This window comes from Rhinoderma darwinii, chromosome 3 (genome assembly GCF_050947455.1).
Source record: "Rhinoderma darwinii isolate aRhiDar2 chromosome 3, aRhiDar2.hap1, whole genome shotgun sequence".
Lineage (NCBI taxonomy): Eukaryota > Metazoa > Chordata > Amphibia > Anura > Rhinodermatidae > Rhinoderma > Rhinoderma darwinii.
In genome coordinates, this window is record NC_134689.1 from 11,648,776 (window position 1) to 11,673,519 (window position 24,744).

The 24,744-nt window shown below is 42.9% G+C and overlaps 1 protein-coding gene and 1 long non-coding RNA gene across 4 annotated transcripts in view; one reads left to right on the forward strand and one right to left on the reverse strand.

The window, feature by feature from the left end:
- Window positions 1-24,744, forward strand: part of DENND2A (DENN domain containing 2A) — a 74,782-nt gene that overhangs the window by 35,281 nt on the left and 14,757 nt on the right. For 2 of the 3 annotated variants that reach the window (XM_075855896.1, XM_075855895.1), the window contains exons 2-11: window positions 3,702-3,800; window positions 6,842-7,936; window positions 11,199-11,323; window positions 17,868-17,977; window positions 18,761-18,958; window positions 20,585-20,678; window positions 21,086-21,136; window positions 22,047-22,234; window positions 23,129-23,238; window positions 24,633-24,702. In XM_075855896.1, coding sequence (XP_075712011.1) covers window positions 3,733-3,800; window positions 6,842-7,936; window positions 11,199-11,323; window positions 17,868-17,977; window positions 18,761-18,958; window positions 20,585-20,678; window positions 21,086-21,136; window positions 22,047-22,234; window positions 23,129-23,238; window positions 24,633-24,702 — 2,109 coding nt within the window. In that variant the 5' untranslated portion in view covers window positions 3,702-3,732. Of the gene's footprint in view, window positions 1-3,701; window positions 3,801-6,841; window positions 7,937-11,198; window positions 11,324-16,094; window positions 16,166-17,867; window positions 17,978-18,760; window positions 18,959-20,584; window positions 20,679-21,085; window positions 21,137-22,046; window positions 22,235-23,128; window positions 23,239-24,632; window positions 24,703-24,744 lie in introns of those variants that run through there. The other variant, XM_075855897.1, reaches the window with a different exon arrangement.
- Window positions 14,238-16,306, reverse strand: LOC142748715 (uncharacterized). Its single transcript, XR_012882291.1, has 3 exons — window positions 16,236-16,306; window positions 16,089-16,147; window positions 14,238-14,292 (listed from the first exon to the last, which is right to left on the reverse strand). It is a non-coding gene; the product is annotated as an uncharacterized LOC142748715 (long non-coding RNA).

The following is a 24,744-nucleotide window of genomic DNA, read 5'->3' on the forward strand; positions in this document are numbered from 1 at the left end:
ACATGATGATCTGGCCTGTAATAGCCTTATAATGTACTCCTATGTTGTCCGTTATCTTTATCCGCCCTTCACATTCTTTGCTCTTTCATCCGGTCCTCAGTGTTGTTTACAGGCAGCAGATGGTAACGCTTTATGACTGACCACAAGGGAAAGGGGTGTCCTGCTGTTTTTGGTGGCTGGATACCCTATGACCTTCTAATAACCTTGGTTGTGCAATGATTATCCTTCTGAGATACGCTGTTATATAATAGAAAATGTAGCAGCTCGGGGGTTAATGGGCAGACTGCATGTCGTCATGGAACAAGAACGTCTCGTTTCTCTTGGGAAATCCAATGCAGAATTCATCTGAAATGTTGCGTTTCCCTGATTTTGTTTGTAAGCTGCAGTTCAGGGGCATTGGCCTGAAAAACATATGTGCACAATATAATCAGGACTGGTGCAGGGACTGACACCAGAGCCAGTGGCGTATATAGAATGTGCTGATTAAATTAATAATATATCTTTATCGGCTTGTGCTCTATTTTCCTGATACAAAGCTCCAAATCCTCTGGCTACCCATAGAGTTGAAGGATACAATTCTGGTTGCCTGCAGCCACCACTAGGGGGAGATATATATATTTTTTAGAATTTTAAAGATACAGAAATGTAGTGTGTAATCGTCATAGCTTATTTTTCTTTTTTGATGGTTTCTCTATATACACATTTTCCCTCTCCATGCTTGCTAAGTGGGTGGGCTCTTTCTGGTGTAATGTAAGTGCTCGGCTGTGTACCCTGAGCCAATTGGATACTGCCCCCTGCTGCTTGCCCTCCCGTCTCTCTCCCTCAGACTGTTTTACTGAAACACTGAGTGAAAATCTGCAGCTGCATCCCCCTCCTCCCCTGTCTTCTATTTGCTGTATAAGGGTATTTTCACACGGCCCGAAAAACGGGTGAAAAATCTAAAGCAGAATGCCTCCAAACATCCGCCCATTGATTTCAATGGGAAATACAGTGTTTTGTTCCGACTGGAAGCCTGTGCTAGCATTTCTTCTGCCGTGTTGCTATCAGTGTGTGAAGAGTGGGAGAAGAGGGTTGCATTGACAATCCAACACAATGGGCAGCACTTTGAACACATTTTATAAGTGGTCAGAAACTTGTAAATAACTCATGAAAGAATAAAGTAACGTTAAAACCAAGCACACCATTGTTTTTCTTGTGAAATTCTCGATAAGTTTGATGTGTCACATGACCCTCTTCCCATTGAAAAAACTAAAGTTGGATACAAAATAGCCGACTTCAAAATGGCCGCCATGGTCAACACCCAGCTTGAAAAGTTTCCCCCCTCCAATATACTAATGTGCCACAAACAGGAAGTTAATATCACCAACCATTCCCATTTTATTTAGGTGTATCCATATAAATGGCCCACCCTGTATATTAAAAAGTTTCATATATTCACACGTACTACTGATGTATGCAAAAAAAATAATATATGACCATGGTACGCTCTACCTCTATGAGGGGGCTTTGGAGCGCTGCGTCAGAAAACTGAGCTTGAACCCTATAAAAAGAATCTGCCCAAAATATGGGACCAAAAAATTACTGAAGAGATACACTTTGTGTCAGGATGTGGTTAGTGGCGGTTTCTCGTAAAGTCGTCTTGCATTTTGAAAGTCTTTGTTAGCTTAGCAGCTGCGTAATGCCATGTCGTACCTTATTATTTCCAAGTTATTGAGCCTTAAAGGGTTATCATCTCATAAAGTAATGACCTATTGCTGGGATATGCCATCGCTTTCCTATCGTGGGGGTTTGAACTCTACAACCCGCACCGATCCTGAGAAGCGCCTGCGCCTCATTAACTGTATTACCCTGCACAACGGCGTTCCTGGGGAACTGCAGCACGACTCCATTCAAGTGAATTAGGCCGTGCTGCAGTCCGCTGCACAGACGGTGGTTAGGGAGCGTAATTGTGCTGGGAAGAAGGGGACGCAACGATAAAACAGGGCTGCGACTGCCTTATTCTCAAGATCAGTGGGACCCCCATAACTTAATGAGATGGGTAAACCACAATAAAGTTCTGTTGTTGTTTTCTATCCCCGCGCTGTAATTCCGATTTCTTGATCTTTTTATGACCTCTCCTCCCTCGCACTCTCGTTTTTCTGCCAGAATATCCGTATAAAGCTTAGGGCACTGGTTATGTAACCGACCGAATTTGTAAGGATGCATTGAAGTGGCACAATTAGTGGCGCAGTGTAAAGTCGTCCGGCCTCCAGCCAGGGATGACTACAGCTTTGCCCTGCAACGCTTAATTGGGCGGAACGGTTGACCAGAGCATTAGGATCCATTTGACAGAGCCGAGTACTCAGCTGGAAGCTGAGGTTACACAGGAATCCTGCCTGTAACCGGAGCAATTTATGTGTTTTTATTATTGCTGAGTTATGGAGTTAATTGCGAAAATTTATCAGAACTGTCTAAGACAAAAACAGGCCTTGTTGCCCATAACAACCAATCACAGCGCAGCTTTCATTTTTCCACAGCAGTGTGAGAAATGTAAGCCGAGCTCTGATTGGTTGCTGTGGGCAACAAGGCCTGTTTTGATAAATGAAGCCTGAGGCCTGTCAAATGTTGTGTATTGTAACTTGAGTTGACCCATATGTGTCGTAGTTTTACTGCACAAAGACTCTCTTATTTTTTTCCACACTGCGTTTAGTGGTCTCAGTTTGACGTTTGCTTCGGGAAAAGCTCCCAACGTATACGTTAAGCGGAAATGTGATGGATGTCTAACAGTGGCATCTATCATACATTGGCTATAAATGTAACCGTTTAACGTATACGTTATGAACTCTTATGACCCTTTTCATTACGTATCCGTTACACAGATACCAATATAACCTATAGGGGCCGGATGCCTAACAGTTTAACGCATTCGTGCTATAATAACATCCGTTTAACATATACGTCATGAAAAGTTCCATTTAAGGGATGCCATACAGTGACATCCGTCACCAATAGGCTACCATGTTAAAGAAACATATACATTTAACGTATAGGCTTTTCTACTGGATGCCTCTGCATAGAATAGCGTGATCTACTACGCTATTCTATCCAGCAATAAAACGGTAAACCCAACATATACCGCCCGACAGAGACATTTTAAGACCAACCCACATTTAGGCCCAAACTGCCTAAGAACACCCCTTTTTATGCAAGTCCTGCCTCTTATGAATAACGGGACTGTCGGAAAGTATGTAAAGGGAATCTAAACTTTTTATAAATAAAGCGAAGAAGGATAAGTCCAGACGTCACGAAAGAAATCTGCAACGGATTTCGCAAAATCCGCATGTGTTACATGGAGATTTACTGAAGATTTCATCCTATACATTGAAAAAGTGGAATCTGCTGTGAAAATCCACAAGATTTCCGCAGAGGAATGGGTATGCTGTGAATTACAATTTTTACGCTATGCGTGATCTGAGTTTTTAAAACCCCATCCACATGTATCGTACAGTACATTGCCACAAATCTGAGGCAATTTTGCCATGTCTGGACAAGGCCTTAAAGCAGGAACGTATCTGTGTGTACTAATGTAGGCAGGTGAGTGACTGGGTGACAAAAGGCATTTATCCATAGCCTCCAACATGGCTGACTACGGTTACAACTTTACTTGCACCACCTGTTTCGGGCAACCGGAAGGATAACTTTAGCTTTTTGTTTTGTTACAGGGGAGCGGGAGTAACGTCACATGCTGACACAATGACTGTGAGACGGGCTGCTGAGGTGACCAGGAATAAGAATCACGCTGTGCATCTTTCTAGTCACAGGTAAGAAAAATGGTACAAAGGGTTTTTTCTGACAGATGAGGGAGGGCATGATACATTTACCCTACACTGATACATTGTAGCAAACGATCAGGACAGAATATTTGGTTGTGCTGCTGCTTTTAGCTTACTGGATACAATTGTAGCAAACCCCCAGCTGTGAAAAGTATTAGCCTCTGGATGATAAAAAAAGATTGTTCCCAATCACTGACAGCAAGCAGAAAACTTGAGAAAAGGTAAGAAGTTGAAATACAAAGTATATTAGAATATTGCAGAACTTTTACTTATATCTTTATTAAACTTTATTTACATAAAAACGAAAAAACCCTTTAAGGGAGGGATTCCAATAAGAATGTTATATTAGGGAAGTGCTATTTATGCAGAACCCCGATATATATTCTCAAAAGATGGAGCTTTACTGTTGTACCTGACACCTATAGTAATACAGGTGGCCAGAAAACAGCAGTGTCTTATACTGTTAGCACTGACATGTGGACCGGCTATAGTGTGAACAGGTACAGTCTTGTCTTTGGCATTTTTCAGGTAGGGTGGAGTTAATATTAAGTGGTAAAATTGGGAAATCGCCAGCCTGGCAGTGTATTCTAGGCAGGCACTGTGCCCAGGTATAATACAGGTTTGGCGTTTTACAAAATCTAGGGAATTACCGGTAATTTATTGCTGGTCTCAGGATAAATACCATATAAAGGTTCAGTGTCACTTTAAGGCTTTTTGCCATGAAATGCCAACTTAACGATCCATTGAAATGCATTAAGATCGTAATGCATGCAAGTGGCCAGAGCGTCGTGGGGTCAGGGCAGTATTTTTAGACAAAAAGGATCAGGATAAAAAGGGACGGCTGGTTATACACTATTAACCTAAACAGCATGATAATATTCTGGCTTCCTTCAGCCACCACTAGAGGGAGCTTACTGCATACTTTGTATGCATTGAATTCCATATTAAAAAAGTATATAGTGAGCGCCCCCTTGTGGTGGAACGCAATACAACAGGCGTACACGGAGAAAGAGAGCATATAGGGTATTACCCCTGCTGGGTACGGCTGCTCTCCTTCCTCGGAAAGCTAGCTACAGAAGAGGAAGCCACTGGTTGGATCTATGTAAATAATGCTACACGTTTTGGGGTCAGCCTGACCCTTTCCTCGAAACGCTGATACCTCACCCAACATCTTTCCCTAATATATTGGTGTAGCTAAGATAAAAACTCATATCCGCAGTTACTGTATGAATAGTGTTGCTCAGTCTGTGCCAGCGGAGTATAGATTACCAGCCGTGTATCCGGGCCCTTTGTTGTTCTGCCCTTCCTCCCGTTCTCCACTGCGGTTGTGGCTTGCGGTTTCTCGGCCTCACCATGTCAGGGTTTTGGCTTTTATTTTCACTGTTCTTTTACAGTTTGGAGCCAGCAGATGTGAAAGTTTAGAACGATTCCTTTTGCTCTGACCGTTTGCTGACTCATACACATATTAATAATCGGATCTGCTGCTGACGCGTTTTGTGTTTTCTTTCTTTTCTCTGCTTCCTCTACTTACCACAGGAAGTGATAAAATGGAGCTGTATAGAGTTCATTAACCCTTTTTAGGAGAGTCTACGCGAAACGGACAACATTTTACTCTATAACATTTTGCTATAAATGTGACTATAATGCGCTTTCCTTAGGGTACCTTCGAGGGCTATTTAACTATAAACTATGGGTATCTTGCAGATGCCCTTAAAGGGGAATTCTGGCAAAAATGAGAGTTTAATATAGCAATTTTTAATATAGGAGCATTCGCATTTATAGAGCAAAGTGCACTTGTGACCCTTCCCACAATCTTCTCCAATACCTTGTAGGAGATAAAGGCAGCCGCCGGCACCCCAGCTACACCACTGGCCTTATGTATATATGGATGTCAATTTAGCCATGCATAAATACGCTGTGACTAGAAATGCTAATGAAATGAAAAAAATAAATTAAAAAAATTCTCTAGTAGATAGTTCCCACCGGCAAACTCTTCTTCATACATAAGAAGCGCTCATGTCATAAATTATCCCATGAAGAACTTTAAGTGTCGAACGTTAAGAGTCAATAACTATCAATCAACTGCTAAGACTGAATATGTGAACTATGAGCTCTGGTTGTGAGATAGCAAAATATGACGTATCTCCAGGGGGTTGACCTAGGTCCTACAGACCTTCTGGCAAAGACGGGATTGCCTGATAATGTACAAAGTTTAGTTGTCACTCACTTAGGAGGAACATATATAATACATATCTATACAGACTGGAAGATGGCCAAAAGTACCACCGCACGACTAGTATACGAGTGGTTAATATATTGAGAATTTTTGGCCATATTATGACCGCAACACTTGGATCCCTCACGTTTCTAATGAACTAAACATAGATCACCATTGAATTCGGATGTTTGATTCAATTGACCCAAAGGGTCTGGGTGTAATACTGACAAATTTGGCCACATTATGGCCTTGTGAAATTGACCTTATATGGGTGTTTCCAGAAAAGGGTTCATTGGTAGTTAGTTACCTGGAGCTAAAAAACCCAAGGTTAGAAAAGTTCTTTGACTAGGCACATACATTTGGATAATCTTTGGATATGTCTTAGAAGAAAGTTACACCATCACGATGAGAGTCCGACCATCTTCTTCTTCGTTATAGACCTTTTTGGTCAACTTTTTGTTACTTTCTTTACTCGCTGTTAGAATGAAATGTGAGGCAGTTTCATAAATGTCTCAAGTCTGTTGTCTCAAGTCCGATACCCTTCACTGACGTCTTAGAACCATCTTCATACATGACCACCACAGTCTTCCAAGGAAACAAGATCTTTTTGTTAAGCACAATGTTTTATGGAGTGTGACATAAACCTAGCCATATAGGTAATTATTTGAGAATCACCCTCACAGTTCCTCCATAAAGACCTATTTAATGCAGTCATTAGGCTTCTCAGTGATCCCGAAACGATTAGCGTCCTTTGCCTGAAAAATTATGACTTCAATGACATTAATGGTACTTTTGTGTCTTGTCTCACCAGGGTGACGCCTGCAGGTAAAGAAAACTCTGGGACTTGGAAAAAACTTGAACTTCCTCAGCTTCACTTGAGTGTAAAAAGTCAAACTGTACATAAATCTGACTCCGTAAAGTATATTCAAGACATTCAACTTGGAGAAAGCCCTCTGAAAGGACTGGAGAACCGGCCAAGAAATACAGACACAAAAGGTTTACGGCAGAACATGCTCAGCAACAAAATGACCATCAATGACCCAATGATGGAGATTAACGTCAAAGATCCAGGACTTATACTTAAAAAACAGTTATCGAACACCAAGCCTTCCCCGTCACCTCAAAAGATCACACTGAAGAAGACCTCAAGCATCAAAGATAAGATTTCTGAATGGGAAGGTAAACGAGAGACGCAGTCCCCGGTTCTTGGCAGGAAAGAGTCTGTATTGGTGAAGAGACAGGATTCCTTTGGTACTACTACGAATGTGGATGATGTCAAGAACCTTCAGAAAGGAAGCATTAAAAGGATGTTCAGCTGGGAAATGGACAAGGATAATGAACAAAAAGATTCTATAAAACTAGAGAAAAAAGTAGAGAAGGAGAGTAATCTAAGTGCGGAAAGCAAGGAGCAAGTCGTTAGCACAAAGAAAGACCAAGCAACGGTATTAAGTCAAGTTAAAAAGTTTGAGCGTTCATTGAAGGATGGTCCAGTGGAGGGGCTACCACAATTGCCAGGAACCTATTATTCACCGCAAAGTTTGTTGGATTCTGAGAACCAGGAGAACAAACCGGGGACAAAAACGAAATGGGGGTCAGATTCTGAGAATGCAGAGCCAATATTTGGGACAGTGGGAGAGGGTAGAACATCTCGAAGGACCAGCAATGTGGACAATGTATATACGGAACCTGGGGCACCCGAGAAGACGTTACCTATCAACCCTTTACCCAAACCAAGGAGGACTTTCCGACATGAAGGGGAGTTGGGTCCAGTTACATCTGGTCTTCGGAAAAGAGACCTACCTCCACTTCCTTGTATACCTCCACCTCCTCTACCCACATCTCCTCCACCATCAGCCGTGAGCAGAAGACTTTGGAATAGCAAACACAGAAATAACGGAGACCATAGGTACTTATATAATATGGAACAAAATAAAAATGTCTTGCATGTAAAGAGTAACATGACTTCTTAGATGCTTTTAAAAGGTTCCTCTCGTATCTCAAGGTAGTTTATTGGGAACTTGACACCGGGATAGTCCCCGTACCATTTTTATATTCGTAATGATGCGGAACCAGAGAAAACAATAGTGCAAAGCATGACTTCTATCATCTGTTCAGAAGTCATATGTGATATTTTTGGAAAGTGGGGCCTAGTAATAGAAGATATAAACTCTAGTGCTCCTTGATGTACGGCTATTATTACACCAGGAAGGAAGGTTGAGGGCTTCTTTTTGCTTCCTGGTCTACTAAGCCACAATGAATCGTATTGTTGTTTTCTGCTTTTTTGAGTATCCATTTTTGTCCTCCGACAATACGTTTTATTTTTAAAATGTATTTTTATAAAAATCTGATTAATATGGCAAAAATAGAAAAGTTTGGCTTTAGCCCTGTCAAGCCTCCTTAGGGTATGTTCACACGATGAACAAAATACGTCTGAAAATACGGAGCTGTTTTCAAGGGAAAACAGCTCCTGATTTTCAGAAGTTTTTTGGGCAACTCGCGTTTTTCGCGGCGTTCTTCACTGCGTTTTCGTGGTGTTTTTTACGGCCGTTTTTGGAGCGGTTTTCAATAGAGTCTATGAGAAAACGGCTCCAAAAACGTCCCAAGAAGTGTCCTGCACTTCTTTTGACGAGCCGTCATTTGACAGCGACGTGTAAAATGACAGCTCGTCTGCACAGAACATCGTAAGACCCATTGCAAGCAATGAGCAGATGTTTGCCGACGTATTGGAGCCGTCTTTTCAGGCGTAATTCGAGGCGTAAAACGCCTCCATTACGTCTGAAAAGAGGTCGTGTGAACATACCCTCAGATGTTCTCTGCCCTGAGCTGATTGTCAATTCAGCCACGAGCTGCAGATCTGATGCAAACTGGTTGCTAGGGACGTGCTGATTGACAACTTCATATAAAAGTATGTTGTTTTTAAGTATCGTATCCCTAGCAACCAGACTGTAAGACATGCCGAAAAGAAGCGCAAAGCAAAATATGCAATGTTGACCGCAGAGCAAGAGAAGAGCAGCCTGGCAGCAGTCAGTCCAGGCCATTCCTTATCTAATTATTTAGCATTATTAATCAGATTTTTCTAAAGATTTAGGTTGAGTTCACGTCATGTTAGAGCCCTATGTTCGGCACATATGGCGAACGTATCCATAGGCCCCTATTTATCTGGCGTATATGACAAGTGTGTCCTTTTGGCATATGCCGGGCCGGTATGTGTCAGCACACCTTTTTTTTTTTGAGGTATGGAATAGCGCAGTAGACTAAAAAAAAACATAATGCGCAGAATAAGTTTTTTTCAATGGGGTCCAATGGGTGACGTATACCACTGTAAGTCTATACGTTGACAAATCCTACCAACATATACCTCCGAATAAGGGCTCTGACGTGATGTGAACAGGGCCTAAGATGGAGAACCTCTGAAGGGGTTGTTCCAAAAATGAGATATGTTATAGAATTCTGATTGGTGAGAATTTGGCAATGGGGCTTCCACCAATCTTGAGAATGGGACAATACTGGTTAGGGTCAACATCGTACAAACCTGGGCAGATGCCAGAGCCCATTGGGCTTTGGGGGCATGGCGATCCAGATTAAAATTCCACGTGTTTTTTCAAGCTGAGGGTGAGGTACATAGGGGGCCGACTGTGACCCCCGTTCTAAAGATAGGTGCAGATCCCAGTGGTGGGTCCCGCATCTATCAGACAATTATGACCTATCTAAATGTCTGTGATGAGAACACCCCTTAAGATGATGGGAATACCCCTTATGTCAAATTGCATTCATTTATATTGCAGATCTATGACTCCGGTATCTAAATTAACAAACCGGTTCATAATAGGACGCTGCTCCTGGAATCTGTGACTATAATTCCTTCTATAAATATCGTTTACATAACAATGAGGAAAATGTCCGGATAACAATTGTTAAAGGGATTTTCCAGGATATTAATGGAATTTCCCTAGGAAAGAACATCAAATTATGATCGTTGTAGGTCCCACACGTGGGACCTGCATTGATCTGCAGATGGAAGGGGCAGCGGCGAAATTCCCGCCCACTAATGAGCAGCGGCGTGGCTTCTGCGCTACAGTACGAGAGACAGCCACACGTCGCGGAGCCAGGTACTATAGCGAAGGCGCCGCCCCACGGCCCCTTCATTTTGCTGACTGGTGGGTTGGACTTCATCCTGTCAGACACTGATGGCCTCTCCTAAGGATAAGTCATCGATGCAACATCCTGGAAACCCATTTTATTTATTTTCATAGATTATTAGTTAATTACACAACTCCTACTGTGAAATATCTCTAGACTTTATGAATTCCTTTAGTTCATCTTAATAAATTGGGTTATTTGACGATCCTAGAAAGGTATTGTAAGGGTAGAAAATTTCACACGTAATCTGCCTTGTAGAAGAGATTTATCTAAATTGGCGCAAAGAACAAGTGGAGAATTTGCCCAGGGCGACCAATCCGATTCCAGCTCTCATTTTCAAGAGGCCCTTTTGAAAGTGAAAGGAGCAACCTAATTGGTTGTTATGGGCAAGTGGAGCAGTTGCCCATGGCAACCAATTAGATTTTAGCTCTCAAATTTAAGATGCCCTTTTGAAAGTGAAAGGAGCACTCTGGTTGTTATGGGCAACTGCATCCACTTTATTGTTTACACAGGCACGGCGGCTCGTCCGTATGGGCGGCTGTGCCTGGGACTTCATGTGAATGGGACGGAGCTGTAGTACCAAGCGCAGTCACTCTCCGGGCTGTGCCTGTGTAAACAATGGAGGGGCCTTGTATTGACAGAGGTCCCCCCCCCCCCCAAGATTAACAAGTCTGGAGTTCACAGGAATGAGTCTATGAATATCATTATATTAGGAATCGCTACTTAAGCAATTTCCTGATATATACTGAAGGGTCGGTTAAAAATAAACCATCTACGTTTCACTTAGAGCTGTCGGATCTCATCATTGGGATAAACTGTGGTTTGACTTTTACTATCTATATGGATTGGACAAGGTCCCTTTAAATCCACAACCCTCACAATTTTCTTGAAAACGCTATCATTTGGTGCCAGTTGTTTGTCTTCTTCCTTTTTCTTGTCGCGTTCGTCCTTCCTGCAAGACGTGCGGTTCATTTATGCTGTCGCCTCATCGGGTGTCACGTCTCCTAACATCTCTGTCTCCCTATCAGGAAATCGTATGAATTTGAAGATCTTCTGCAGTCGTCAGAGAACGGCCGAGTAGACTGGTACGCACAGACCAAGTTGGCCCTAACTCGCACTTTATCCGAGGAAAACGTCTATGAAGACATCTTGGGTAAGGACAAGCATTTTTTTATCAGCACAGTGTATACTTTGAACGACCAGGGTATGATCTCTCAACTCGGATCCTGAGAGCAGATCTCGGAGACGTGTCCGTGTTTGCTTATGTAGCTGCGTCCGTGTACAAGCTTTATCATTGACCTCTATGTACACAGCTCGGCCACGGTTCACGAGACCTGCACTCAGGGACCATATTGTCTTACAAGGGGAAATTTGTAACATTTTCAGGTGCCCAGTCTGATGGGTCACGGTTGTTAAAAGTGGACTTCCCCTTTAATTTTGCAGTACACTTCAGTTTGACGGTATTTTGACTGTATTTCTTCAATCGTCATCCAGTTATCGGTCCTATTTATCAAAAATGTCTGACAGAAAAACTGGCCTTGTTGCCCATAGCAACCTATCGGAGCCCAGCTTAAATTTTTTTAAACCGAAATTAAAGCTGCACTGTGATTGGTTGCTACAGGCAAAGGTACAATCGGATGAACGATCAGTCATGCGTCTGTTTGATCTCACGGCTTTGGGTACCAGGACCCATATCTACCCTGTACCCATAACTCAAGGCCAAATACGTACCAATCTGTGACCATATCCAAAATAAACCACTACCAATCCCTATTGCACTATGGAGTCCATAAGCGTGCGTTTACATGAGAAGTTTTTGACGGCGTGGCCGAAAACCGCATATTTAGTTTTACTGCGAATTGACGCGTTTTGCTAAGAGGTTTTGACCGCGCAGTCAAAAACCTCTCATGTAAATGGACCCTCAATGTACGGTCCCCATAATGTAACTACAGTGGACTGATAACCTACCCATTGGACGCAGGCTTTATGTGGGCCTAATGGGCGGGTTCGTGAAGGTTTGCAGACCCCAAAAGGGTGGAGTTTCACAAAAGAGGAGTGGCTTACACAAATAAGGGCGTGGCTTTTTAGGTTTTTTATATTCGCATCAGTCCAATCCAGCTTTGTATTTTTCTCTTTCCGTCTTATGCAATGGGCCGAGTATTTACGAGCAGCCGCGTACTTGACCTGTAAAGTTGAAATTGAGAAAGACAAAACTAACAGAATATAACTCCAAACCTACGTTCCCCAGGCCTCCTATCTTTATAGGTAAGAATTTTATTGGGCTCTTAGATCGCCCTTGTGGACATGCGTGTGGTTCAATGCCTCGGTCCACCCTGTCACCTCCTCTTTATTTAGCACCAACATATACAGCGGCGCGCTACATAGAATGCATTTATATTGGACCCTGCCCACGGAGGGTCCAAAAATCTAATCTCCTACATACACGTTATAGGGGTGAGGACACAGGAAGCCAGCCATCCCTGGGGCCAGATGTCACAAGGGCAACTATGCTGGTGTCCCCTTATGCGGCATGGGGGCCATTGGGCTCCGTCAGGTGGCACTACATCCCTTATAATTATACCACTAGTTCTCAGAGGAAGCCCACGGAGACATGAGGAGAACACACAGTCTATTCGCAGATGTGGTACTATTTTCCTTCTCCTTATATACAGTAAGTGCCACTTTGGTGGGCATACAAGGTGTTTAAGGGGCTGTTCGGGTGATGGGTTTCCTTAAGGAGGTCAGAAAAAAATGTTTGTTCGCATCATCCAGAAAGTCGGGTTTGTCTAGAGTCAGATGAGATATATATATATGGAGGTGTGATTGAACACATGCCTGGCAGGGCCCATCAAGTAGTGGTAGCAATATAGCAGGGTCTATACAGCCGCACAATCACATATCAGAAAAGTGCCAACTATGTAGTAGTATCTATAAAATAATAGTCTCATAGAAGGGCACATAAAGTAGAGCCGACAACGTAGCAGCATCCATACAGCCACATCATGGCGCCCATAGTGTAGTATCAACACCGTGGTAGTGTCTATACAATGGTACAGCCATTTACTATGGTGCAAATAATAATGCCAACAACAATGTGGTAGTTATACGATAGCACAACCACATAGCAGAGCTCATAGAGTAGTGCCAGTGACATAGTGGTGTGTATACATTAGTACAACCACATAGCAGAGCTCATAGAGTAGTGTCCGTGACGTAGTAGTGTCTATACATTAGTATACACACATAGCAGAGCTCATCGAGTAGTGTCGGTGACATAGTAGTATCTCTATACATTAGTACAACCACATATCAGAGCTCATCGAGTAGTGTCGGTGACCTAGTAGTGTCTCTATACATTAGTACAACCACATAGCAGAGCTCATAGAGTAGTGCCAGTGACAGTAGTGTCTATACATTAGTATAGCCACATATCAGAGCTCATGGAGTAGTGTCGGTGACATAGTAGTGTCTATACATTAGTACAACCACATAGCAGAGCTCATGGAGTATTGTCTGCGACATAGTAGTGTTATACATTAGTACAACCACATAGCAGAGCTCATAGAGTAGTGTCGGTGACGTAGTAGTGTTATACATTAGTACAACCACATAGCAGAGCTCATAGAGTAGTGTCCGTGACGTAGTAGTGTTATACATTAGTATACACACATAGAAGGGCCCACACTACTCAGACATTCTATGTGCCCGCCCTGTGGTATAGACTGTACGAAGTTATAAAATCACATAGAAGGGCCCATAGAGCAATATAGAAGTGTCTATAGAATAGTGCCAGCCATATCCTGGGGCGTTCCTGGGCTCTTGTGCTATGGGTTACAAACTTAGTCTTAAAATTATATCTGGATTAAGATGCTGGTTGGTTTAAAAATAAAAACTTAAAAAGCTGGTACCAATTAATTTCCTAATGCTTTCCTGATAACCGCTTCAGTCTGGCATTGAGCAGACCATTCCCTGGATCCTCAGCCTCGGGGAACTGTTTGTAGAATTACAGGAATTTCTTTGTTTTGACCTTGCCGAACTATACAAATTCTTCTACCTGTTAAGTTGCACCTTTCAAGTCCGTGCCCTGCAGGAACCTGTTCTCCAGACGATTATCCACTATACCTATAGGAGAGATTACACAGCTGTATTTTCAGTCTGAACATACCCTTAGATTTCTTCATGAATACAATGTCAGAATTGCAGTGAAGACTGACACCTACACAGGCAGTGCGGCTATAAAGTTGCATAACCATGCATGTTTACATGTCATTTAGGATTTGTGGACATCTGGGTGACAAACCATTTAATTCCGGGCCTTATATCTAAAAAAAAAAAAATTATTTTAGGGGGGAAATTCTTTAAAAAAAATAATGCTTAAAAAAAATTTAATTTTCATGCATCCTGAACATTTGGTGCAGATTTATCCTGCTGCTGGTTCCAGAGCAATGTGCCCCCTATATGTGAACCCAGTGTATTACACCAAGCAAATATGTGACATGCTGGGACTTGTGGTTCATCAACAACATAGAAGGCCAGATGGTTATTTATTCGAGCTGGAAGTCAGAAGATCTCAGACATCCATCCTGTTGTGTTCTCATTAGCGCTGACTCAAATGTTCTTCTATCCCGGCGCGTGTGTGTGTAGGGGGAAGTGTAGTAAATCCGCAATAATAAGCATTATGAACCTCTCGGGTTACGATTTTGCAGAAGTTAAGGGGATTTTTTTTCTGGTTTTATGTAGAACGACGAGCTCAGCAACTTTCTAATATGTTTTGCGTTACAATTTCTCACTGATTTCTAGATCTCTGCTTGCTGGGGTTGGATGGAATTAGTTTTTAGTATTCAGAGACCAGTTGCAGCTCACACAGGTGTACAGATCATTATATCTAGAGTATCAGCTGTATAGTTATGTGCGCAGGACTAGGTCAGGACGATTTTAAGCCCCTGAATTTAAATAAGAATGTTAAAATTCACTGACAGCAAGCAGACATTTTGGAAATGTGGAGCAGTTGATAGACAAAGTATATTGGAAAGTGGCAAAACAAGGCAGAGCCATGGGTACGACTATATGGGTAAAAGTGTGGGATTACCGTAAAGCAAACTTCAATGTTTCCCTGTGGTAAAAAAAAAAAAAAAAAAAAAAAAAAAAGAAGCCACAAGTGACCGTGCCACTGCTGTAAAAGAATCCAACATGGTCGATCAGAAGATCATGTGCAATTTTTTTGCATAGGGAATCATTGAGGTGGCACCAGGGTAATCCCGTCATTTTACCGCAACTGTTGTCGTGGTAAAAGTGTGGGTTTACTGTAAAGCAAACCTCAATATTTCCCTGTGGTAAAATAAAAAAAAAAGAAGCCACAAGTGACCGTGCCACTGCTGTAAAAAAAAGATCCAACTTGTTCGATCAGAAGGTCGTTTGCACATTTTTTTTGCATTGGGAAACATTGAGGTTACACCAGGGTCATCCCATAATTTTACCGCAACTGGTGTCATGTGACTATGTAGCCTACAAAATGTATAAAACAGTCATTTTCAGCATTAAAAATAATAAGTATAATGCACCTTATAATTTATTTGCTTCTGATACACCATGGGTAGTCTGTATATTACGATATTGGGTTAATAAGTCGTATGCAATGACATTTTATTCAGTTCAGCCACCTGAGAATTGTACAATCGCCCGTCCCGGATAGATGCTAATATTCGGGTCAGCGAGTTCATTCGGAGTCACTGACCCCCATTGTTATCATTATCATGGGACAGTCATGGTTTAGGGTAAATAATCTGCTGTCTAACAACAGATGGGAAGCCACAGGTTACATAACCAAGTACTAACAGGATGCAGACCAGAGCCACAGCCCTCCCCTTCTTCCATTACAAATAATATTAACCCCTGGCCCTCCCCGACGATTTCCCTACCTGTTGAGCTTTTACTTCCTGATCAGGTGACATTCAGGCGAGCCTGTGCATCAGATACACTATGGCGAGAAAGAAAGGTAAGCTACAAAACTATTGGGGTAGTTTCACAATTTATGAGGGCCTTTATCAGCTGCCTCCTGACCTCACCATGCTGCCCTCTGCTGCAACCTGTGTCTTTCCTGTTGACTCTCTTTGCTTGTAACTTCAGGTGTCACGCTGCTCTAATACTGATAGATAACAAACCGAACATTCAGCTCCAAGTATGAAAAAGGAAACAAAAGTTTCTTTAATTTGAGAGCGTGACCTCCGGGTGGGTGCGATTGTCCTATGAAGTTGGGAGTTTGTATATAGCAGCCTGGCTGACTCGCGACATATCATTGCTGGATCATTTTCTGTTCCCTTCCCCCACTGTGTGATTTTATTGTCCACAGGAATCGCTTATAGCGGCACTATATCCTGCTTCGTGGTGTCAAAAAAGTGAGAGCAGAGCTTACAATCTAATTATCAACCTAACCCTATGTAATAATAATGGCGTATATTCTCCACCTTCTTGGGAGCTCCTGCCTGATGGGTATGCAAATTGTATTTCCTGGCGTCAGTCCTATAAGGAGTCCGGTGCATGCCGTTGATTCAGTGTGAGATCCAGATGTGTCACCAGGTGGCTGCTGTCTTATTCTTAAAATGTTTGTCCACCTTGACTAATTCTTAAAGAACCAGATGTGTCACCAGGTCGCCACAATGTGTATTCTTAGGGTATGTTCACACGAGGGCGTCCGTTACGGCTGAAATTACGGGGATGTTTCAGCCTGAAAACATCCCCGTAATTTCAGCCGTAACTGCATGAGCAGGCGCTTGAACGCCGCGTCCATTACGGCCGTAATTGGCGCTGCTATTCATTGGAGTCAATGAATAACGGCTCCAATTACGGCCAAAGAAGTGACAGGTCACTTCTTTGACGCGGGCGTATATTTACGCGCCGTCATTTGACAGCGGCGCGTAAATAAACGCCTCGTGTGAACAGACAAACGTCTGCCCATTGCTTTCAATGGGCAGATGTTTGTCAGCGCTATTGAGGCGCTATTTTCGGACGTAATTCGGGGCAAAAACGCCCGAATTACGTCCGTAAATAGGCCGTGTGAACATACCCTTAAAATGTTTATCCACTCTAACACATCTTAAAGGGGTTGTCCGCTTTCAATAATTCTTAAAGGGGCTGTCCACTTTAATTCTTAAAGGCGTTGTCTCTTTGAATAATTCTTTAAGGGGTTGTCCGCTTTCAATAATTCCTAAAGATACGTGATCCATATGTCACCATGTTCCCGAAATGTGTATTTTTTAAAGGGGTTGTCCACTTTGCACAGTTCTTAAAGGGGTTGTCCACTTTGCACAGTTCTAAAAGGGGTTGTCCACTTTGAACTAAAGACCAGAGATCCAGACGTGTCACCGGGTGCTGCATTCTTGAAGTATTTTTCCACTTTGAGCAATTGTTGGTTGTCGCCTTTGATTAATTCATAGATACACGAGACCTTGATGTGTCACCGAGCGGTCGTAACGCAGTTTTTCCACTTTGAACACTTCTTGGATTATTCGCTTTCTTGCAGAAATACTTCCTAATGACCACAATGCGAAACGCCACTTTTTACCAAAAAAATTCGGTTGTATAAACTGAAAATGTATTTCTTTTAATGAGGATCCGTGATTGGTAAACAGGAGGATTGATCGGCTGATTGCAATACACATAATAAATGTCGCCGTATGTTTTTGTTTTTTATTCCATAGATCCTCCATCAAAGGAAAACCCCTATGAAGACATTGAGACTGACAGCCGGAGTCTAGGCAAGAAGAGTGTTCCTGCCACGTTATCGTCCGTTCCGGGAACGCAGAACAAGGTACGGAGCGGTACTCATGTAGAGATTCTGAGGGGTTGCTTTTTTTTTTTTTTTTCAGAAACGGCGCCACTCTTGTCCTTTTGGTTGTGTCTGGTATTGCAGCTTATCTCTATTTTTAAGTGAATTAGGCTGAGCTGCAATACCAGATACAACACATAGACAAGAATGGCGCTGTTTCCGGGAAAAAACAGCAGACCCTGTTTTCTAATCTCAGATAATTATGTTAAATAATTTTTTTTTCTTGACCTCTGTGGTCAAACTCTTACACAGACCTAAGTTCCCATTGGGGATGTCACCCAACTTTCTCAGATTCTGAATGATACGTGCCTAGCTATGCAGTGATGTAACCTCGCCATATTGCTGCGTAACTAGACACGTGCCATTCAGGGGTCTAGGAAAGCTGTGTGACAACACGTGACAGATCTAGGTTATCACCCAACTTTCTGAGAAAAACGATATAGCTTATTAATGGCTGAAGAGGATAATTCAAAGATGTCGTTTTTCTGGGAATTCTTCTTTTTTTTTTTTTTTTTTTTTTATCTTTTTTGGTGGAGGGGGTACCATAAAGTTCTGCTCAGGGGGCCAGGTAGTTTTTATCCCATTGAAGAACACTACAGTCAGCCTCCTTTTTAGCCTAAAATGGCTGATAACAGGGCACAATAGCTTGCATTCATCTGTACAATACATGTAGATAAGTTAGACTTTGGGTGTAGTGCCCCTTTAAGGCTGCCGTTTTTCATGTTCTAGTTCTATCACCCCCCCCTCTATGTCTGGTCCCGCTAGGTTCATCACAAGTCGCCCTTCTTCAGGCAGAACTCTGAACGTCGTAGTTTCAAACTGTTGGACATCAGGAAGCTGGCGAGAGATGGCGTGGCCTCCCCCAGTAAACTTAGCCCTCCGTCCTCTCCGAGTAGTCCAGACGATAATTTTTTCAGCACGGGAGACCAGCAGAATGGGCGACGGAGGAGAAAAATCCCAAAGGTGAGCGACGAAACCGGGATGAACTACGACAAATCTGGCATTCGGAAAAATATTTAAAGGGGACCCTACGCTGAGTCCTGGGAGTTAGTGTTAATTAGAAAAAACTATTTATGGACTGTCTACTATAGTGTATGGAAATGTAACTATATGAAGTTTTATTCTCCGTTCAGACAGAAAGATAATTCGGAAAATTCTGCTGGATTCCTGTTGTTGTTATTGCAGTGCATGCTGGGAGCTGGTGAGATAGATAGAGCTCAGTATTTAGGTCCCCGGTCTGACAGTGCGGTGGAGCTTCCCGCATACAGATTCCAGGAAAGAACCAACAGATTTTTCACTTTAACTTTGGATGTGAACAGAGAAGAAATTACCAAAATCTGTACGAGATAAACAAAAGGATTTTACGATAGTTTTGTCTATTTTTAACTGTAGAATCTTATTTAAAGGGGGAGTTTTCTTTTAAAGAGCCTCTGTCCCATGATATAGATGCATTACAGGGGTTATCCGCCCAGCATGTGACCGCTGCCGCCAATCGGAGGGCTCAGTAATCAATTCCTGTATTCCTGGCATCATGGCTCCGATTGCATGATTATGGCACGTGGCCGCTGAGCCCTCTTATTGGTTGCAGCGGTCACTGGTGGTCCTCGTATACAAGCGCTCAGAGTCAGCACTGGAAAGAAGAGGTGAGTACTGAATCCTATTTTTTTTGTTTTATCACATTTGCAACTTTTTGGGGAAAAAATATTCACAACTCGGATATCCCCTTTAACCCTTCGTTTACCCATAATAAGGCCACATTTTAGGGATCCTCACAGAAGTGTAACTTGAAGCTCCTGGGTCCTAATGCAAAATCTGTAATAGGGCCCCCCACCTACCATGCGCCGTATATAATACTGGTGTCTTGTTATGTGGCAGAGGGGCATTGGGGTGGGCATGGGTGCGACTGCTACCTCCCTTGATTCTGAATACAGCCGCAACGCCAGACCCCTGTAATTCTGCTGAACTGAATTTAGATCAATATAAGGTTCTATGGCGATTTTTAAATTCGGTTTAGTAAAACCATGGGGGGGGGGGTGTCCGGGTGCAGCCATATTACAGTCTTATGGAGCCCTTTCGATGTAGCCCTTTTAACTGCATTGTATTTTTTTCTTAAAGGGGTCTTCCAGTCCTCAGTCTTCCAGTCTTCAGGATAGGCCATCGATTTCTGATCGGTGGGGATCCAACTCCCGCCACCCCTGCCGATCAGCTGTTTTAAATACGAGCGCTGCGTTCCCTTCATTACTGTCGCTGCTCCCACTGCGGTTCAAAGTATTACAGCCTTCTCCCGTTCACGTCAATGGGAGGAGCCAATAATATTGTGAACCTCCGCTACAAGTGTGTCGGCGATTCACAGTACGAGCAGATATGGAATGAAGCGGAAGCAGCGCTCTTAGGAGCGCCCGACCCCTTCAAAACAGCTGATCTGTGGGGGTGCCGGTAGTTGGACCCTACCGATCAGCTATTGATAGGCTATCCTGAGGATAGGCCATCCATTTCTTTTGACTGAACAACCCCTTTACGTATAGATGTGAATAATACAAATTCATCATGTAATATATTCAAAGGCTCTACATATTTTTTCTTCTGCAGCTGGTGATGAGAATTAATTCCATTTACGAGGCCCGACGGGGTAAGAAGAGAGTCAAGAGGCTGTCACAGTCCGCAGACAACAACTCGGGAAGAGGTAATATAATCTTGAAGATGTAGTCCCAGTGGGGTAAATCCTGTCCAAATGCCCTATAAGGACATATGGACATCATAGAGGGGGGTTCACCCCTCGGGACCCTGTCTATGAGCCGGAGGGGAGAGTCACTGACGAGCGGCGTCTCTCTATGGCAGAGTCCAGCAGCAAGCCACAATTTACCCCAGCAAAATTAGTTTTTGCCGGGGGTCTTGGGATCCGGACCCATTGCAGCGGCTTTCAGATTAAAGGGATTGTTTGTGATAAAACCACCCCTCTAATATACTAGACTGAGCATACAGTAACGTAATATCACGTACCATCAGTGACCGCTACATTTACAATATGGCTGCCTGCATTGTATATTACTATTCAATTAAGAACTATTTGCTTTCTCTTTTTTCTCTCAGTCACAGATGACAACAGCGAGTCAGACAGCGACACGGAGGAGAAGCTGAAAGGTAGGATTGCGCCTAAATTTTATTCTTCGTATAAACCTTTTATATAGTAAAATTCCTTTAATCCGGCGTTTGATAATCCAGAAATTCTGATAGTTTAGTACACCGGAATGCAGGACTGAGAAGAGAGAACCAATTATGAAACAAAGTGATAGCACCGTGATATTCCTAGAATCTGCCATCCCGTAACGCAGAAATTGTGATTATCCCGCTATTGTTTCCACCACTGCATGATAATCCGCCAGATTTTGTGTTAACATTTTAGCTTTTCTCCCGGAAAGCTCTCTAACCTTTTACTTTATTGTTATATATTTTTTGATGGTCGTCCTATAATCCAGAATATTTGATAATCTGTCATATATTCGGTTTCATTCATGCTGAATTAAAGGGGTATTCCCATCTCAGGCATTTATGGCATATCCGCAGTATGTCTTATAGGAAAACAGGCCCAACTTTGGGATCTGCACCTATATCAAGAATGGGGGTCCCCTGACCCCCATCATGCCTGATGAGGCGGCTGCTGCCACGACCAGGCAGAGAATGAATGGAGAGGTGCCCGTATATTTGTGCAGCTTTCTCCATTCACTTCTAGGGGAGTTACGGAAACGGCCTACAGTATTTTTTACCGATATTGGTCGATGATCTTTTCATCGATCCCGGTTTACTGAATGTAAAGATAAACATAATGGGCCTCACAAAAGCTGTCTTACAGTAAAACTCTCCTTGTTGTCCATAGCAACCAATCAGAGCTCCGCTTTCATTCCATAAACTGCTCTGGAAAAATGAAAGCTGAGCTCCGATTGGTTGCTATGGACAACAAGGGTTTTACGGTTAGGCAGTTTTGATAAACGAGGCCTATAATGTTGTGTGAAGTGATTTGTTGTAGACACGTGTTTGTCGCTTTTGTCCTCAGCCCATAGTGAGAGACTAGTGCACGTTAAATCCCGCATGAGCCTCACGCCGCGCTATCATACTCTGGAACGCGACCTCATCGAGTACCAGGAACGGCAACTGTTTGAGTATTTTGTGGTGGTATCCCTCCAAAAGAAGCCAACAGGAACCGTCTATGTAGCCGAGATCACCCAGCAGTTCCCTCTCAAGGTACAGTCTACTTGGCTCACGTGGTTCCTACACAATCCCCTTAATTTATCAAAGCTGTCTGGAGGAAAAATTAGTCTTGTTGCCCATAGCAACCAATTACAGTGCAGCTTTCTGCTGTGGAAAAATGAACGTTAAATAATACAACTCTGTTTGCCTATATCCACCACTAGGGGGAGCTTACTGAAAACAACAAGCTGTATAAATTCATATACAGTAAGCTCCCTCTAGTGGTGACTGCAGGCATGCAGCATTTCTAACTTGATGTCTACGCAGGGGATTTGGAGCTCTGTGTCGTAAAATCTGAGCTGCAACTCCTATTTATATGTCAAACAAAGAAAAAGACACATTTCCTTTAAGGCAGTCTGGTTGCTAGGGATACAACTGCCTATCAACGACCGCTATTTCTATGAAGTTGTCAGGCAGCATGCCGCAGCAACCAGATTAGATTACTCATTTCTACAACTGAAAAGAACTCCAGGCCAAATTGCCAGCGAGCTGGGGGTATAGAAGGGGCATGATATTTTGGCAGTACCCAGACAAGGCTGTTCTATTTGTATCACTTGCATTTTTATAAAAAATGTAGGTGGAGAAACCATTTAAAGGGGCTGTCTAGAATTACAAAAACACGACTGATTTATTTTTTCCTAACTAGAGCCACACCTGTCAACGGGTTGTGTCTGGTATTGCAGCTCAGCCCCATTGCAATGAATGGGGCTGAGCGACAATACCACACACAACCTGTTGAAAGGTGTGGCGCTGTTTTTGAAGAAAGCAGCCATGTTTTTTTCTGCGGTTAGCACAGCGTTAATTACAGAGCAGCGCGCTGTGGTTCGATTATTGACATGGGCGCTGACGTGACTGCCGGGCGGCTCCGTCTTTTCATTTTTGTTTCAGTTGGAAAGATCGTTCAAGTTCATGAGAGAAGCCGGGGACCAGTTCAAAGCCATTCCTCAGTTCTGCTTCCCTGACGCCAAGGACTGGACTCCTGTTAGTCAGTTCGAAAGGTAACATGGGGTCTCCTGTCCATAATATGATTAGTGTTGGTGCGTAATAAAATTAATGACCTCAAAGGGGTTTTATGTAAATTATAAATTGCAGCACGTTCACTGTAACAGAGCTGTGCGGCCGTTCCCAGTGGTCAAGAGCGCCACGTGCAGGGAAAAACAGTGACAGGGCCGCAGCGCTAAAGTAGTGCTGCAGCCCCTTCATTCTCAGGATCGGTGAAGGTCACAAATAAATGGCATGTCATTAGAATATGTGATGGGAATAATCCCTTTAAATGGGTATTCCCAAAATCAAAAATTATCACCTATTCACCGGATTGGTGATTATTTTCTCATCAATGCGGGTCCCACCTTTTTGTGAGAATGGGAGTCCCGAACCCAGAGACCCTCCTTGCTGCCCGATATTGAATCGTGGCGGTCCAGCATGCCCGCTGCTGCTCCATTCAAAGTCTACGGGAATGACGGAAACAGCCTAGTACAGCGCTCGGCTGTTTCCGTCATTCTCACAGACCGTGAATGGAGGAACAGCAGCGGGCATGCTCAACCACCGTTCCATTTAAGCTTCTCCTCACTGCAGGGGGTTGCAATGAGGAGGATCTGTGGATCCGGGACCAGCAGGGGGGGGGGGTCAGAAAATGATCACCTATCCTGTGGATAGCTGATTTATTTATGATTTTAGGAATACCCCTTTAAACGTTGTATAATGAACAGTTGTGCAACTTTCTAATATACTTTTGTATTAATTCCTCAACATTTTCAAGATCGCAACTTGCTGTCAGTGAATGGGGAACTTTTGTTTACACCCAGAGGCTAAATTACCTATACAAACCCAAGGCCCTGTACACATCATGTTTGTGATATATACGTTTCTCGTGTACGCCAGAAAAGCGGAGGTATACTCTAAATGTTTTCATAGGGCTTTATTAGTGTAAACATACGTATACCGAACAGTAAATACGTTCTTTTTAACATGGGAGCCTATAAATGGCGGAAATATTAAAGTAAATTCCCTATAGGTGACAGATGCCACTGTTCGGTATCCGTCACAGCCTGCATTAAATGTACACGTCGGGAACTTTTACTGGTGTATACATTAAAAGTAGGCCATAACCGTAATGGGAATAGGGCCTTATACTTCTCACAACTGAGGGTTTGTTACAATTGCATCCAGTCTAGACCATCCTTTGTGAGCTAAGCGGAACGGGACTCAATTACTGCTCTTGCAAAAATGATTGACTATAGAGTGTGAACGCCTTCCTAATGTATAATTACTACTGGGAAACCAATTATTTTTTATTGGAGTTCCCCTTTAATTAGTGGGATTATAAGATATATTTAGGATTTTTTCAGCTGAGTATTGTAATTGTCTTTACCTTCACTTCTGTTCTTTGCAGTGAGACTTTCTCCTTTGTGCTGACCGGTGAGGATGGCAGTCGGCGTTTCGGATACTGCAGGAGACTTCTGGTAATTGTTCCACCTAAAATTACAATAAACTTCAAAAATACC